At 31.5% G+C, this 17181-nt stretch overlaps 1 protein-coding gene across 1 annotated transcript in view; it reads right to left on the bottom strand.

Moving 5' to 3' along the window:
- Window positions 1-17181, bottom strand: part of Dip-lambda (Dpr-interacting protein lambda) — a 155918-nt gene that overhangs the window by 5836 nt on the left and 132901 nt on the right. The window contains exons 6-9 of the mRNA XM_083050786.1: window positions 16309-16494; window positions 12670-12856; window positions 3580-3711; window positions 1352-1471 (exon numbers count right to left, since the gene is read on the bottom strand). Of these exons, the coding sequence (XP_082906912.1) occupies window positions 1352-1471; window positions 3580-3711; window positions 12670-12856; window positions 16309-16494 (625 nt within the window). The remainder of the gene's footprint in view (window positions 1-1351; window positions 1472-3579; window positions 3712-12669; window positions 12857-16308; window positions 16495-17181) is intronic.

Here is a 17181-nt window from a genome sequence, read left to right as displayed (position 1 = left end):
TCCACTTGCAGAAACATTTTCCACGGAATTTGATTTCTTGCATAAAAACGATCAGAAATATGACCGTGCAATATAGGTTGATTGATAACGGTTCAATAAAATATTGTTTATTTAAAATGTATTTAATAATGAATATTTCCTTTAACTCTCTAAAGCAATTGATACAGTTTTTTACGCGGCAGTATATACGGCTGATTTATTAAATGTTTAAATTATACATTGCAAACTGTCTGTTTTACTTCAATATTCGGACGTAATATTTTTAATTTAATATTAAAAACATTTTGTGATGTAAGTTCTTAATATTAAATACATATATACACATAACATACTTAACATTAAATATACATACGTATATACATAATACATGTATGTATATAAACATGTATTATATATATAAAATATACATATATTATTTCAGAAATGAGTAAATACTTTGATAAAAAAATTAAGAATTATAAATAAAGAAGAAAAAAAAATGTTAATACTCACACTCTAGTCAATAACTGCAGCACAAATATATAACGTGCTAATAATCTTTTTATGGTTTCTCAATCGAAGCAACATGTATGATAAAATTTTTGTGACATTTGAGACAATTATTCTCATATATATTTTTGTAATATTTAACTATCGTTTATTATGTGGAAGAAATTAATGTTTTAAAATCATTATACCCGTGAGAAAATGTCATCGTTAATCAGACATTTTTGAATGCATTGGATTTCACGTCAGATTTACGGAGCTTTTTTCGAAGCAACACCGCGCGTTTACCAGCAATTCACAAATTTACATATTTGATTAACGCAGGCACCTGGCGAGTAAAAATTTTTCTGTGATAAAACTATAGTAGTAAATGGCGTGAAATGCAGATTTTCAATCTGACACAATTCTGACTTGCAATCAATATTATTATGGTACGTCGAAGTTAACGCTTTAGAAATTGATTGCAGCAATTCTATGGTTAATCAAGAATGCAAATTTGTTGGTATAATATGACATAACACAAACTACAAAGTGTTCAATTAGTATAGAATCAAATTTTAACAAATTTTTTTATCAATTTAATTCTCGAGAAAAGCTTTTTTTCAGCCATCCAAAGATATTTGTACTCTAAAGTTTCTATATGTGAGAAAATATTTCTTTTATTAAATGCACTAGAGAAATTTAATGTTGTATGTCACTAATATTTCAGCTGAAATATCGAATATAATTTTTTTTTAGATATTCTTCTCAGGTTAATAAAATCTCAGGTTAATAAAAAAAAATTTTTTTTTTTAAATTGGATTAATGTTTGCAAGATACTTTGTACAAAAAAATATAGATCATGAAACAATCTGTAGTTTCTTACCTCCTTCTTTGTACCAAGTATTCATAGCGTGCGGTGACGCTTCGACGTAACATTGCACCACGACGTCGCTATTAATCGGCGCAGCCACCAATTGACTCGTCACTTTAATAGTAGGTTGAACTGAAACAATTGCCACATTAAATTGCCGCAATTAACAATACAGAGGTATAGCGTCAGATATATTATTGATCGATGTAAAATAGCACGTTACTCCATCATTCTTAAATTTCGAACAATATTGCAATAGAGAAATTTAATGTTGTATGTCACTAATATTTCAGCTGAAATATCGAATATAATTTTTTTTTTTAGATATTCTTTGCATTATTTTCGTGTTTTTATTTTTTCATATCAATCTTTGTATTTTTTAATGCAAGATTTCTTATTCCATTACTTTCCAAACTGTTAACTGTTTGATTATTAAAAAGCCAAATTTATATATAGTATCGTATAAAAGAAGCTTACATTATTTATAAGCGAGCAAAATGAAATTGGACAGAAAATAAAATAAGTGGAATAAAAAAAAGTAAAATGAAAGAGATGCATTTTAAATCCCGAAGGAGACCACGTGCTACTCATTCAAGAATTAACTGGTTTTGCCGCATTTTGCGCCCGTGCGTCACGACCCTACCAGTGGGTTAATATTACATTTCGTAAGCAGAGCGAATTAATGCGAAACCCTTTGCGCTCAAATATTTACACGCCCCGCGACGACGTGGATAAATCGTCAAGCCCGCTGGTTAATTTTGCAACAGCGCGCGGCCGGAAGTTTTGCGCGCGAGAAAAAACACCCTACGCGAACGGACTTCGGGGGGTTGATAAAGTTTTCATTTGCGAATGCCGTTAGCCAAATTGCACGGTGATTTTTTATTCTTCCGATACGCGCGGTGTAACATTGCGAATGTATGCGTGTATTTCCGGTAATTCGATTGTTTTCCCAAAAGAATGCTATTGACATACTTTCCACGTGGCTTTTCTAATAATAAAAATTTGAAACTATTTGAACTATTTAAAACTGTAAAAAAATGGAAACAAATATTTTTATAATTATACTATTTAATGTTTGAAAGAATGTATAAAAATTTGTGATATAATATAGCACAAAACAAACAAACTTATACAAATAAAAATAAAAGCTTTCTAAATTACAATATCGATTAATCAAGATAATCAAGAAAATTAATATATAGATAATTATAATAGATAATGTATATTAATATATTGCACGATAATTTTTGTTGGTGTCGACAATGTCGGGCACGGTGGTTTTTGGTGAAAAGTTTTTGAATAAAAATTCTGCCGTGTAACGTAGGTATTGAAAAATGTTTCAAAGTTCAACTCAACCTCATTTCCTATTTCAAGCCTATCGGTATACCCTTAACCACAGCGCCTATATTATGGTTTAGCGCCGATATTGAAGAAGCATTAATAATCGACAAGATTCTGACCCTAATAATTAAAATATACATTTATATCGGCAAGAACGCTTATACGACCGAGATAAAACTGACACACATACACTGCTTTTAAATTTATAATTATATTAATTATACAGAAATTATTTACGTCATGAAATAAATTCATCAGAATCAAACTATATAATTTGAAATTTAAAAATATTTGTGTAAATATTCCAAAGTAATTAAAAAATTTTGATTTTGCAATTTGTAAGCCTTGAAATTTTTGCTTAGAAATGAGAAAAATATGTTATAGCAGATTTTCGATAAAGTAAATTTAATTACACATTGTTTCAATAGCATTGTAATTATTATATGTTTATCCTGTTTCATTAAATAATTAATTAACGCGCTCATCTTTATCCATCTATCCTGTCACACGTGAACTTATGAAGGGCGGTTATACACGAGTAATTATGCAGTGTCGTACAGGGACGGATTTAGAGAAGTTTAATCCTCTAACATGATTATATCCTTTTAGCATCAAAATCTAAATTTTCATTCAAATAGCATTTCATTATAATTACCATCCATAATTTTAACAATTTATTTTTTAGAAATAACGTTTTACGTTTTTTCCAAAATTATTTTTTTCATCTTTCTTTTTATTTTTTTTTTTTAGAATTCATGAATGATGACGCAAACGCTGTTTGGCAATTTCGAGAGCAGAAGATAGCCAGAATGTTTGAGCACTCTGACCTGCTAATGTATGCAACGCAACGACGACGGAACGACGGCTAATTAACGGCCGCAGCGCGATATGATACTTACAGTGAACATCGACAGAATAACGCTTGCTGACCGTCGGCGGCACATTGTTACTGGCTATGCAGAGATACATGCCCATCTCTTGCCGAAGCACCCCCGTCAATTCCAACGTCTCGCCGACGAAGGTTTTCACAGCTGCAATCAAAAGAATCAATATTTAAAAGCTTATAAAATAGGTTCGTATATATATTTTACAAAATACATTCTAAACGAAACAAACTAATCTGTGACAATCTACGTCTCTTTTAACTTACATTTTTTGTTTTACTAGACAACAGCACAAGCGCGCGCTATTTTATTCAAAGATTTTATTTAATTTTATTTAATTTTATTTTGAACAACTGTCAAAACTGTTAACCTTCGCGATCACAGCCGCTCGATTAATATTTTTTCACAGAAATCAGCTGATTAAAGCGTTAATTTGCTAATTAAATTTTAAAATAATAATATGGTAAAAAATTAAAATAGTTATATGTTATAAATAATATGTTATAATACCTTATTCTCAATTAATATTTTTTGACAGAAATCAGCTGATAACTGTCAAAAATATTAATCGTGTTTAAAGTATTATAACATATTATTTAAAACATTATTTTAATTTTTATAACATATTATTTTAAAATTTAATTAGCAAATTAACGCTTTAATCAGCTGATTTTTATCAAAAAATATTAATAAAGCGAAAATTTGCTAATTAAATATTCTAGCTTATATATTTATATTTATATTGTGTATGTTATAATTTGCTAATTAAATTTTAAAATAATAATATAGTAAAAGTTATAAAATAGTAATATGTTGTAAATAATATGTTATAATACCTTATTCTCGATTAATATTTTTTTTTCTAAAGTTATATCTTTTCGAACGAATCTCCTTCGAGTTTTAATTAATTATTAATATTATAAGTCATGTATACATATAGTATCGCGCGCGCGCTATTAGAATGAAGTTGCCGATGTTTGTAGCCTCGGCCATTACCGAAACGCCGCGAGTATCAGGCAGTTGGAGTTGCGTCCCGCTGTGATTAATTAGTAAGCATAATCGTTAGAAACGATTTCTAACCTTTGTATTGTAATATTTATCAATCGCATATCATAATTTCAACGTTAATATGTAGTCCTAATTGTTCGAAACGCATATTTCGCGAAAAATTCGATGCAAAATCTCTTGCCAACATAACCCAACTTAATCTGTTTTTGCGCGCGCGAATGTATTACGATCCGTGGATATATCTATTGTTAATTCTATTGTTAATTCTAGCTTACATATTTATATTGTGTATGTTGTAATGCGAAATAATAAGATTATTCTAATATATATGTATGTATTTTATTTGTTACAGGTAGCATTGGGATACACAGTGCGATTCACGCGTCGTGTCGGGAGTGCCGTGTAAAGTATCGGTGAGTGAGAAATTGTTTATTTTATAATATTTCTATATCGGTAATGGGGGTATATATATCATATGTTGAAAATATTAAAATAGCAACATATGTTTTAAATAATATGTTATAATATCTTATCCGCGATTAATATTTTTTGACAAAAATCAGCTCTGATAATTGTCAAAAATATTAATCGCGGATAAGACATTATAACAATATATTTACAACATATTACTATTTTAAACAAAAATCAGCTGATAACTGTCAAAAAATATTAATCGAGTTTAAGGAATTATAACATATTATTTAAAACATATTATTATTTAAATTTTTATAACATATTCTTATTTTAAAAATTAATTAGCAAATTAACGTTTTAATCAGCTGATGTATGACAAAAATATTAATAAAGCGTTAATTTGTTAAATTAAATTTTAAAATAAAAATATGTTATAAAAATTAAAATTATAATGCTATAAATAATATGTTATAATACTTTAAACTCGAATAATATTTTTTGACAGAAATGTGATAACTGTTAAAAATTTTAATCGAGTTTAAAGAATTATAACATATTATTTAAAACATATTATTATTTTAATTTTTATAACATATTATTATTTTAAAATTTAATTAGGAAATTAACGCTTTATTAAATAATTTTTGACAGAAATCAACTAATTAAAACGTTAATTTGTTAATTAAGTTTTAAAATAGTAATATGTAATAAAAATTATAAAATAATAATATGTTTTAAATAATATGTTATAATTGCTTAAACGCGATTAAATTTTTTGGACAGTTATCAGCTGATTTCTGTCAAAGAGTATTAATCGCAGATGAGGCATTATAAAATATTACTTAAAACATATTATTATTTTAATTTTTATAACATATTTTTATTTTAAAATTTAACTAACAAACTAACACTTTATTAATATTTTTTGACAGAAATCAGCTGTTAAAGGGTCCATTTGCTAATTAAATTTGCCACGCCGGCAAGTAGTTATGTCGCGCTTTACGCCGAGCCTTAACAAGTAGTAAATCACGTTCGCGCGAGACGCGTGAGCAGTGAGTCGCGTCGCGTCGCTGACTCGTACTACTGAGAAAGCGATCGGAACTCGCGCTCTGCGATGTTCGTATGTGCGTAAATGTCGCGTCACATACAAAATAACAAACACGTGCTTTCCGTGAAATATAAAGTCTATTTATACATTTAAGAATTAAAAAAGTCCGTCGAGAGATAACGAGATTATTAAAAAAGAATAAAGAAATTAATTAAAGATCGAATTAAACATCGTTATATTCTATTCAGATAAAAAAAGTAGTTAACGAATCATTAAGAAAAATATGTAAAAAAATATATGAAAAAATTGAAAATCTTTACAATAATAAAAAAAGTAATCATGTATATTTAATTGTTTAATTTTTCAAAGATGTGTTATTGAATTAGAAAAAAATGTCTGATTTCTTTGAAAGTCACTTTCTAAAAAAAATTATGACATATTATTCAAAATATATAATTATTCTAAATTTTATAACATATTCTTATTTTAAAAATTAATTAACGTTATAATCAACTGATTTTTGTCAGAAAATATTAATAAAACGTTAATTTGCTAATTAAAATTTAAAATAATATGTTATAAAAAATATAAAATAGTAATATGTTGTAAATGTTATAATACCTTATTCTTGATTAATATTTTTTGACAAAAATCAGCTGATAACTGTCAAAAATATTATAACATATTATTTAAAACATATTATTATTTTAATTTTTGTAATATATTATTTTAAAAATTAATTAGCAAATTAACGCTTTAATCAGCTGATTTAAAAAAATATTAATAAAGCGAAAATTTGATATTTAAATTTTAAAATAATTTTATGTTATACAAATTAAAATAATAATATTTTGTCTTATTTTATTTGTTACAGGTAGCATTGCTGATAAGCTGCGCGCGAGTTTGACTGCGAGTTTCTCGAGTGTCGAACGGACGTTGATAGTTCTCGCGTCGTTTTTTCTCATTGCACAATGTACGCGAAATACGCGTGCGATTCACGCGTCGGGAGTGCCGTGTAAAGTGTCGGGCGATCGTAATTATTCGTATTTTCGCGAGTGTCGTGAGTGCTACCATGGACCAAGAGAGGAGGAGGAGGCCCAGGGAGGCCTCGGGCAACAGCGAGGCAACGGTGAGGTATGCAAAATACCTAAAAACATTTTTTTCTAAATTGCGTTAAGATATTCGACCGTTTCCAGACTTTCAAAACAGGGTGTCCACACACCCACACACACACATACACATGTATATACTACATAATTTGAATATTTTGTTTTCAGATCAACGTGTATGCTGTGTACTACAACTCCGCTACTGCACGTATCGGTGAGTAAGAAATTGTTTATTTCGAATTGGGAGTATTATAACATCCTTTTCTAAAAAAAGCATGTTAAGTGCATTCTCGCAAGTATTGTTGCATCTTTTCCGCGATGCTTGACTGTCTCGATTCGCATTGTACATTATATTCGTAGCATCAAGAGGCTGTCATCGCGAGAGTTAGTAGTTTGACAATTTGTTCAAAATAAAATAAAATAAAATATTATGTTTTAAATAATATGTTATAATACTTTAAACTCGATTAATAGTTTTGATAGTTATCAGCTGATTTCTGTCAAAAAATATTAATCGCGGATAAGGTATTATAATATATTATTTATAACATATATGTATTTTAATATTTTTTACATATTATTATTTTAAAATTTAATTAGCAAATTAACGTTTTAATCAGCTGATTTTTGTAAAAAATATTAATAAAGCGTTAATTTGTTAATTAAATTTTAAAATAATAATATGTTAAAAATATTAAATAGTAATAAGTTGTAAATAATATGTTATAATACTTTAAATTCGATTAATATTTTTTGACAGAAATCAGCTGATAACTCAAAAATATTAATCGAGTTTGAAGTATTATAACATATTATTTATAACATTATTTGATTTAACATATTATTTAAAACATATTATTTTATTTAATTTTATTTTGAACAAACTGTCACAACGCGAATCGAGGCAGCTAATCAGCATCGCGGAAAAGAGACAACGATACTTGCAAGAATCGACTTAACATGCCTTAAAATGGATTGACATTTTAATAACTTCACTATTATGAACGAGTTCTCTGATGAAATTTACTATAACCTTAAATGAGTATAATCACATTTACATAGAATCATTTTATAGTATATGCTTTTTATAGATATATTTTCAAGATATATTTTTAAAAGCACTAGCGAGATAACATGACAGAATTATGTTTGAGATATTACACTGAAATTTGTATGGCACCGCTGGGATCACTATAGTTCTGTTAAGAAACTGCCGTAGAGAAAAGATGAGCATTAATATCGAATCGTCTTAGAAATAGTTTCGAGCTATATTTATACAAAATAATTTAATGAAAGACAGACATTCGACATTTGTGACTGAATAATAAAAATTGAAAGAGAAATGCAAAAAAGTGTGTTTCAGCTACATTATTGGATTTGTTTCTTATAGTAAAATCCTTAATTTATAAATAATACGTATGTATTTCGTGGTCGCAATATATTATTTCTTTTGAGCGCCGAAAAATTACATATAAAATTAATTAAATAATAATTCTAACAAACTAATAAAATACTACGCGATTTGGTGAATCACTGTTTAATTTCTTCTAGTATAATATTTCATACTTTCTTTAAGTATCTTAAAAAAAATTTTACTTTTTTCAAGCGGAGCTTTAATTGGAGTTAAAATAATTTTCGCGTCTTTATAGCACACATTTAAGATCTTTCGCGTTCTCCATTATCCAATCAATATAAAAAAAGTTACGTCCAAGAAAATTCTGCCATTTAAATTTTCATGGAATGCAGTCGGAGTGAGGGGTTCGTTGTTTCGAAGAGCATTGAATTTCAAGCGTCGTTACCAAAGGCGTGTTATAAAAGTTTACAACGTATCCAATCCCGCAATTCCCCGAAACCTTCGACTTGTCGTTTAGTCGCCGAGAAGGAGTCACGTCGTAGCGAATGACGGATCCGCGAGGTGAGGAAATCGCGATTCCTGACGAGTGGCCCCGTTTCTCCTATGCATTTCATCTCTTACGATATGCGAAGAGACGAGCGGGAAAGGGGCGACGTTTACGACCTCTCGCTCACACGCCATCGTTCGTTATACTTCGTCCTTCTCAATCTCGCCCGCGAATCCGTTCCGCCGATCTCGAGGACCTCCCCCGCGTTTAACGAGACTCAACCCGGGTGTCCTCTGGGTGTCTATTTTTACGACGCTTCGAAGATCAGACTGACGCGAGCGAACGAACGGGCGGGACAAGGTAAAAGGGGAACGGTGACAATCGTAGGGCGAAAACTGCACGAAGCGACGATTACGATCGGAGAATTTCTTCTTTTATGTCTGCTCCATCTCCACCTACCTCGCACTTTCCCCGTCCACTTTCTTTTTTCTTTTCTTTTTCTTTTTTTTTCACGCGAAAGCTCCTCGGCTGATCTCTCGAGCGAGAATGACGCTAAGAGGACAGGTCGTCGGGGATTCGGAGGTCCTTCCAGCAAGATCGTTGCTTGTACACGGAATGTACTCTGCGTAGCGGATCCGGGATTACCGGGGTGACGTGGGCGGATTGCTTGTAAGAGCGGTCAATAAGTGCACTTTAACTCGCGAAGAACGACAAGCGGGCCGTCCTCGACATCGCGCACGACGGTCGTTAACCCTTGTAAACTTTAATCCCTCCGGGAGGGATTAATCGCGAGGACGAGTTTACTTCAAGTTTATGAACTAGAACAATTCTTCTACAATTTCTCTCAATCCGCGGAACGTGCTAAATAAATCTTTGTGAAATATTTCTGTCAACGTGAAGTTTCCGTGACGTTTCGCCTCGCGAAACGGAAATACGCATCCGGTGACGTTTCAACGATAATGGGCGACGAGGGATATCGAGACGAAAGAGGCGTACAATATATATATATTTATCGATTTATTTATTTTGCGATTTAACTTGGCGTCGTAATTTATGGTTTTAGACATACACCCCCATGTGCATTGTAGGGGGGGAGCGCGCTTATATATTTGCCGCGGGGCGCGTAAATTACCATTCGCGCTGTAATTAATTACCGGCGGGCCCGGTAAGCACGAGAGACGATCGATTATTCCGCGCTGATGCGCCTCGACACTTTATCGCTCCGACACTTTTCCAGCCGCGTCGGCACGACCATCTTAATTAGAGAATCGACGGAATCATCGTTAGCGCGAATTGAGACTTCCGAAAGCTTTATGCGTATCGTTGACTCCCCTCGAACGAAATCCGGCCTAACGAAGTGAAAAACGTGGATATCGTTAATGCTCTCAAACGAGCATATCACAGATAGAATTTCGTAGATAGAATTTTTTATCTTTATGACGAGTAGCTTCTATGTTCGTTTTTATTAACGATAAAATCAAACTTCAATCTTATACCTCATATTGTGCATACTCCTATAAATTATAATGCACATTTCATGTAATGCCAAGCGAAAAATAATAAGTCACGACTGATATTGATACCCTTTCAAAAGATAAATAATAATCGATAATAATAAAGAAAAATCTGGTTGAAATGTCAAGGATACGAAGATATGATAATTAAATGCTCAAATAATATTGAAATATGACATAACTATAATTGTTTAGACAGTTTATCAAATTGATGAACAGCTGGTAAACACAATATAAAAAAAGCTAAACAAAAAAAGGAAAAAAAAAAAATAATCTAATAAAATCGTTACACGTTTGACAAATTTGTATTCGAAATTAGATTTCAATTTTCCATCTCAAGCCGTATTCTTTTCTGCAATAAAATTACATAATTGCATTGACATTAAATATAGAAAGAAAATTGCAGAAATTGCAATTTATTTGTTACTATAGTATAGTTCCTATAATCTTTGACGCATTAAATAAGTTATCCTGCATTGGATACGTAGCGGCACTTAAGGATGCAATTCAATAATAAAGCTAAGATGACCGACAACGAGAAGCAAGAAGCCGTGTCGGCATACACGTGCGTCAACTATGACCCTGTTTCTGCAACATCTACGCTTGCTTCACAGTTAGGATTTATTGTCCAACGTGTATCCTATATCAGGTCAGATGTCAACACTTGGAACGTGCGAATCTTAAATTCTCTAAAATACTCTAAAATACATAAGTCCAAATATCGACTAACTTTACATGAAAATATTTTTAAAACTTTAAAAAAATACACTTTTTTTACTTTTGTAAAACTGAATGAGAAATTATTTGATCAAATGGCGAAAATTTTGACAACTATTCTAATGCAATTTTGAGTGAAAGTGCAACGTATTGATAGTATAATAATAATCGTATACCACGATGCAAAAAAGAACTTAATTGATGTGTAATCGAAGTTTGTTTTTGCTTTGTGTATAATAACATCAAGCACATAATTAATTAGTGTGATTCCAACTAGTGAAATGTTACATCAAAGTTTTCGTTTGATTAAATCAAATGCATTGAAAATTCGAGCGCGTGCCTATTACACTATTTTTGCATCTCAATATAACGTTATACGCACATTGTCATTATTATACTGAAATCAATGAGCATCGTTGAAATCGAGAATATAAAATTACCAACAAATAATTGAAAAAAAGATACGTAATTGGCTACATGATACTAGGGTTATGATGAAAAATGAGCACAAAGGAATTCACCGAAATACATAGCCCATTACTGTGTGTGATGGTAACATAATACAAGATAAATTGAACTAGAAATTTAATCATTCTTATGTATTATATGACAAATATTACTACGTAAAAAGTTCCCGAGTTTGCAAAACTTTTTGCAAATGTTATAATAGAGAATAGAAAAAAATTTTGTTGATTTTATATAAATTCTATAAATGTTATAAAAGTTTATAAAGGGGAGCGCGCTGTCTTTGGAATACGCTATATAAATAAATCCGGTTTACATATTGTGCTCAGTTCGTGTATTCCAGACGAACGTAATTTGCACTATTTGACTCTGTTGAATTTGTTATTATTCTAGCGAAATATATAGTCATCTTGCCGAATGCATTCGCAGAATATGCGGTTTCAAAGGAATCCCGGATAACTCGATTTTACGAGAATACCAGATTCTGTGAGAATCGCGATTCAAAGCATATTCTAAAATATCAACGGTAAGTGAATGTAAGTTCATCAGAGCATGGACCGTACAGTAGTTTGTGTGTTACATTTTGAGTTCGATTATATTTGAATCCATTAATGTACGTATTCGCTAATGCATATCTATTGAATGCCTCTTACATTGTGACGAACGTTAATTATCATTTACGATAATGATATCAAGCACAGCGGAGGCTTTAAATGTTAATTCAATTCTAGATAGATCGATCCAACGTTATTATTATTATTATTATTATTATTATTAAAATCTGATATTATTATAAAAGGAATTTTTAATTAAAAATTAAATAATACTTTCCCTTTTTATCAGAATTAAATCCTTCATTTTCAATATGCTCGATTAGAAAGAATAAATTTTGTATTGAATTAAAAAAATGTAATTTTTATATAATCAGACTGTGTTAGAATCTTACGATTAGATAGCTAGAAAATTGTAAAATTGAATAAAATAGTTACATTGTTTCTGTCCATCTACTCTGAGAATGATGTTGCGACCGTCCTCTCGTTTCCAACTGACAGTAGGTTTCGGTGAACCAGTGGCGACGCATCGCAATCTTATATTACCTCCCTCGTGAGTAACCATACCATTTGCAGTGTCATCGTCCATTATGTCGGGCGGTACCACTACTTCCATGTATCCCATCTGAAACAAAGAAACATAAGATATCGCATGAAAATTTGAGATTGAGATTATCATTTTAAGCTTAATTTTTTGAGAAAGAAAAATGAGCTCTATAAAAGCTTCAGAAAGAAAAATACATACTATAAAAGCTGATATTTAATAAAAAGAGCAAATTTAAAGAGAGAATGATTTTAAGAAGAAAAATTAAAAATCACATTCTAAGAATTTTATAATTATGCATACTGTATAACTTAAATAAACTATAATTTTTTAATTTTATAGCTTATATCATAACAAGTGATTATTCTAATTCATTATTTAAAAATCATTTGAACTTGTAGAATCAATCTATATCAAATGTTACTAAAGAATTTCTGTTATTGCGTTCTTTGTGTAACAATAGTTGAGTTATCTCATTATTAAAATCGTTTCTATCAAAAGGATAAGAACAGATTAATTATATTTTAACATACTATGAGCGCGAAGAAGATCAAAGAGTTAAAAAAATCGAAATTCCTTTATGCGGGATAAACAGCCCGTAAAGAGACCACATACTAAGGTGGTCTGGCAGAGACAAGACTCGAACTACTTGCAGTAGAAAAAGCACATTGTTTTACGGTCCTGTGCACGTACGCGATGAGGGTATTCTCGCACGAGTCTAATGTGTGGGAATATAGAATTTACTAGACATGGAATTGTGTACGTATTCAATTAAATGAGATCAACATGCAAGAAAATATATGATTTACAATGAAATAAATACTTAAATTTTCTGCTACAAAACGATATTTTAATATTAAAGTGAAGTATTATTTAAATTCTACAGTTAGTATTGTTAGCAATAACAATAACGTAGTGCAAACGTAAAATTTTTTATATTTTATTTGGTGTAAACATATAGAGATGAAAAATAAAATTTCCTGATAATTGACGAAAGTCGAGCCTTGACCGCGTATGTGATTAAAATAAAAATTTATTGTTTTAAAACATTTGATTGTACTTTTTCCTGCAAAACAATAAATATATCGTATTTGTGTTATACTGTTCTCTTCCATAATCTTTATGTATAAATCAACATCAATAATTTTTCCTACAAAAGTGTAAAAGAATTTTTCTAATTATAAAAGTAGAAAATGTGACATCTTTATCAAATTTCATTGATTAAAAAATTGTTTAGTAGGCTTCTATTAATTAAAATTTTTAATATTACAATTTATATTGTTTTAATGGATCAAGTTTCAAATATAAAAATAAAAAAACTTTTAATAAATTTATACACAAAAATAAATTTTAAGACTTAAATCATACAAGATATTTACACAAGAGCAGTTTCAATCTTACAAAATTCAAAGAACAGAACACGCAAGTAATTTAAGAATGAACGATAATTAGATATAATAATGTTGAGCTAATAATATTACAAATATCTATAATAATATCTCGCATGTGTACAATGTTTAGCATTAACTTCATCATCGTCAGGTCGTCAGGTCAAAAAGATTGCGTTGTGCTGGCGCAAGACGTCAGTCAGTCAGTCTAAACCATGTTAGAGAGTTTTGTGGCGTACATTACTGTGTAAAAAAAGCACCATTTTACGGCCCAAGGCACGTACTGGTCGGGCAGGAGTGACGGTCGCCGGTGCGTCATGGATTAACGTGAAATTTACTGGTCGTGGTGCGGTGCACACATCCTATGGAATTCAATGCGACTAGCAAAGCGGGAAACCTTCCGATGCAATATACGGCCCTGCCGCGAGATAAAGGGCCCAAAGTGCTCGTCGTAGGTACAAACGGTAGACGTGAATTCAATAATATATATGTGTGTGTATATATGAGAAAAGAAAAGGGGTTGAAGAAGACACGGATGTAGAATGTAGAATTATACATATGTATGTATAGGAATAAGCTTTATATACACATAAAGTTAATTAATAATTTTATTAACGTAGTAAATAGCTTGTACTTTCCTCTTTATATTTTAACTGATAAAAATCTTTTAAATTGCATCCTCATACTTTTTTGCAAACTCCGAGCGTTAGTTTACGGAAGAATGTAACAACTGGCCAGAGACGGTTTAAAGGACGCGCATCTTGAACGGATAAAACCGCGGTGTAAGTAGGACCGATAAATAATCTCGCATCGGCCGACTGTGAGACAATGCAACACACGGGGCTCAGGATTTAAGGCACGATGGGATATTTCGAGCGGCCGAGAGGTCTAGCAACGGTGGAGCGGCAAAGCCGAGATCCTCCTCGTCTCGGGGAAACAGTCGTTCGAAGCCGTACGACGTGTGCACCTGCCGCACCACCGTCGCCGGCAATAATTTTCCGCGCGCTTTCTCAAACGCGCGTGTAGCTTGAGCTTTGCCGAAAATCTGCATAATTAAAGTTGCCCAACGCGACAACGTCGAGTCGCGACGGCGACGTTATTCCACTGTGGAGTGGAATTGCCATGCAACTGCCCCTTTGCGTCAATATTGTACGTTTATATCACTAAGCTAATTCAAAGACTGCAGGTTTTGTCAATAAAATTGTACAAATAATAATATAAGTAATTTATGTGGATAAAAATTATTTTAAATATTTGAAATATGTATAAATATAATTTCATTCTGTGCACGAGAAAGACTATTTATCCTAAATTTTAAAGAACTTTCAGAATTATGATGTTTACGATGACGCGCTTGTGACAGCTGATGTTTTGTTGGAAGAAAAAATTTTTTTTAATCTCGATGCAGACGGGAATTCGAGGAGGATAAAATCTATAATAATCTGTGTATAAGAATGAGCTGTATCTTTACGATTTTGTACTTGAAATAAAATAAAATAATCTCCTTTTATGCGTTGACTATGAAAAGTAGCTGCGGCTGTAGACCGATCGATATTACATCGCGTAATAATGGTCGATAAAGAAAAAGCGCGTGTTAAAAAGTTATGGTCGGGCTTGTGTATGGAATTTAAAAAATTCCTCCGTGTCCGCGAACAGATCTGGCGAAATTTCGCGAAATTTCCTCGATCTTTTTAATCGAATTACGTCGTGTACGGTGCGGCTCGACGCCGCGTTCTGTCGATGGAAATCGATAAAGCCGCGTGTAACGGCTGCCGTGTGCGTAATTTCGGCGCGGAAACGCCGTCGAAAAATAAAGCGTCGGGTGGAAGGTAAATGGAAATTAATTTAACAGAGATACGTTGTTATTACGGATGCGCGTCGCAGCGCGTTCCACCGTACCGGATAATACCGTTTGAAGCTGCGTTTGCGGCATTCCGAAAAATGCGGGCGCCCGGGTATTGTTAAAAAATTGGAGAAAAGGGAGAAAAAACAATATACGTAAATATAAAGATATAGGGAAACACTGTGCGTAATTTGAAAAAAATTGTCGCATATGTTGCTACGTTATTCGACAATGCTACGGTAATCTTTGAATCGAGAGTTTACACAAATCTTTGTAATTAATGCATCGAAAAAGACGCTCACCTGACTGCGCATGGGATCGGTGTTGACTTGACACATGTAAGTACCGGAATCGTTTTTCTGGACATTCGACACGTGCAGCTTCCACGTGTTGTGCCCGTTGTGCGTCACGGCTAATCGATTATTGTGTGCCACCAAGTGTGTGTGTATCGCCAGAATCGCTCGGGAATCTGATTTTATCCAGGCTACCTGTATAACATCGGAAAGATACGAATGTTATTTCTCGAGATAAATTGAAATATGAATTGTCGCTTGAGAATTTTATCCAAATATATTTAATACATCAACTGTTTTAATAAATTTATTATACCAACATAGAATTAAACTAAATTTGCAGCTAAATTTGAGCTATGTTTAAATCAACAAAATTGATACACTGAAGAATAATTGAAGAACAAAAACAGTGAATTTAATTTTAATTGAAATTGATGCATACGCTTTTATATTTAAAATGAGATATAAAATTCTCTGATACTTATATATACATATATAATAAATTCGTATCGATGTTCGCAGTAGTAATAGACAGGATATAGTCAGACTCGAGAAAGAATATGAAAAATAGTATTCGAGTGAAGCATAGCGTATAACTCGAAGAAGTACATATTGTGGCGCTTTAACAAGTATAACTCTGTCATCTGCTTCGAGCAAAAATACACGATAACAGCATCTTTCGCGCGAAAATGATCATTATTATAAATATGTTATATAATTGGAAAGAAATCTGAGAGCTCCATGTTTCTATTAATATATCAGTCTCGATATATAAGTTTTATGACAGATAATTTCTTAATATTCATGCTGCACGCGAGATCTTTTTTTACACTTTTTATTTTACAATATACGAACAAGAATTGTTTGAAATAGGAAATTGCA

Source organism: Prenolepis imparis, unplaced genomic scaffold (genome assembly GCF_030444845.1).
Source record: "Prenolepis imparis isolate NDT839.2.m4 unplaced genomic scaffold, iyPreImpa1.0 SCAF_1, whole genome shotgun sequence".
Taxonomy (NCBI): Eukaryota; Metazoa; Arthropoda; class Insecta; order Hymenoptera; family Formicidae; genus Prenolepis; species Prenolepis imparis.
The sequence above is the reverse complement of the archived record's forward strand: the minus strand, read 5'-3'. Positions and strand labels throughout refer to the sequence as shown.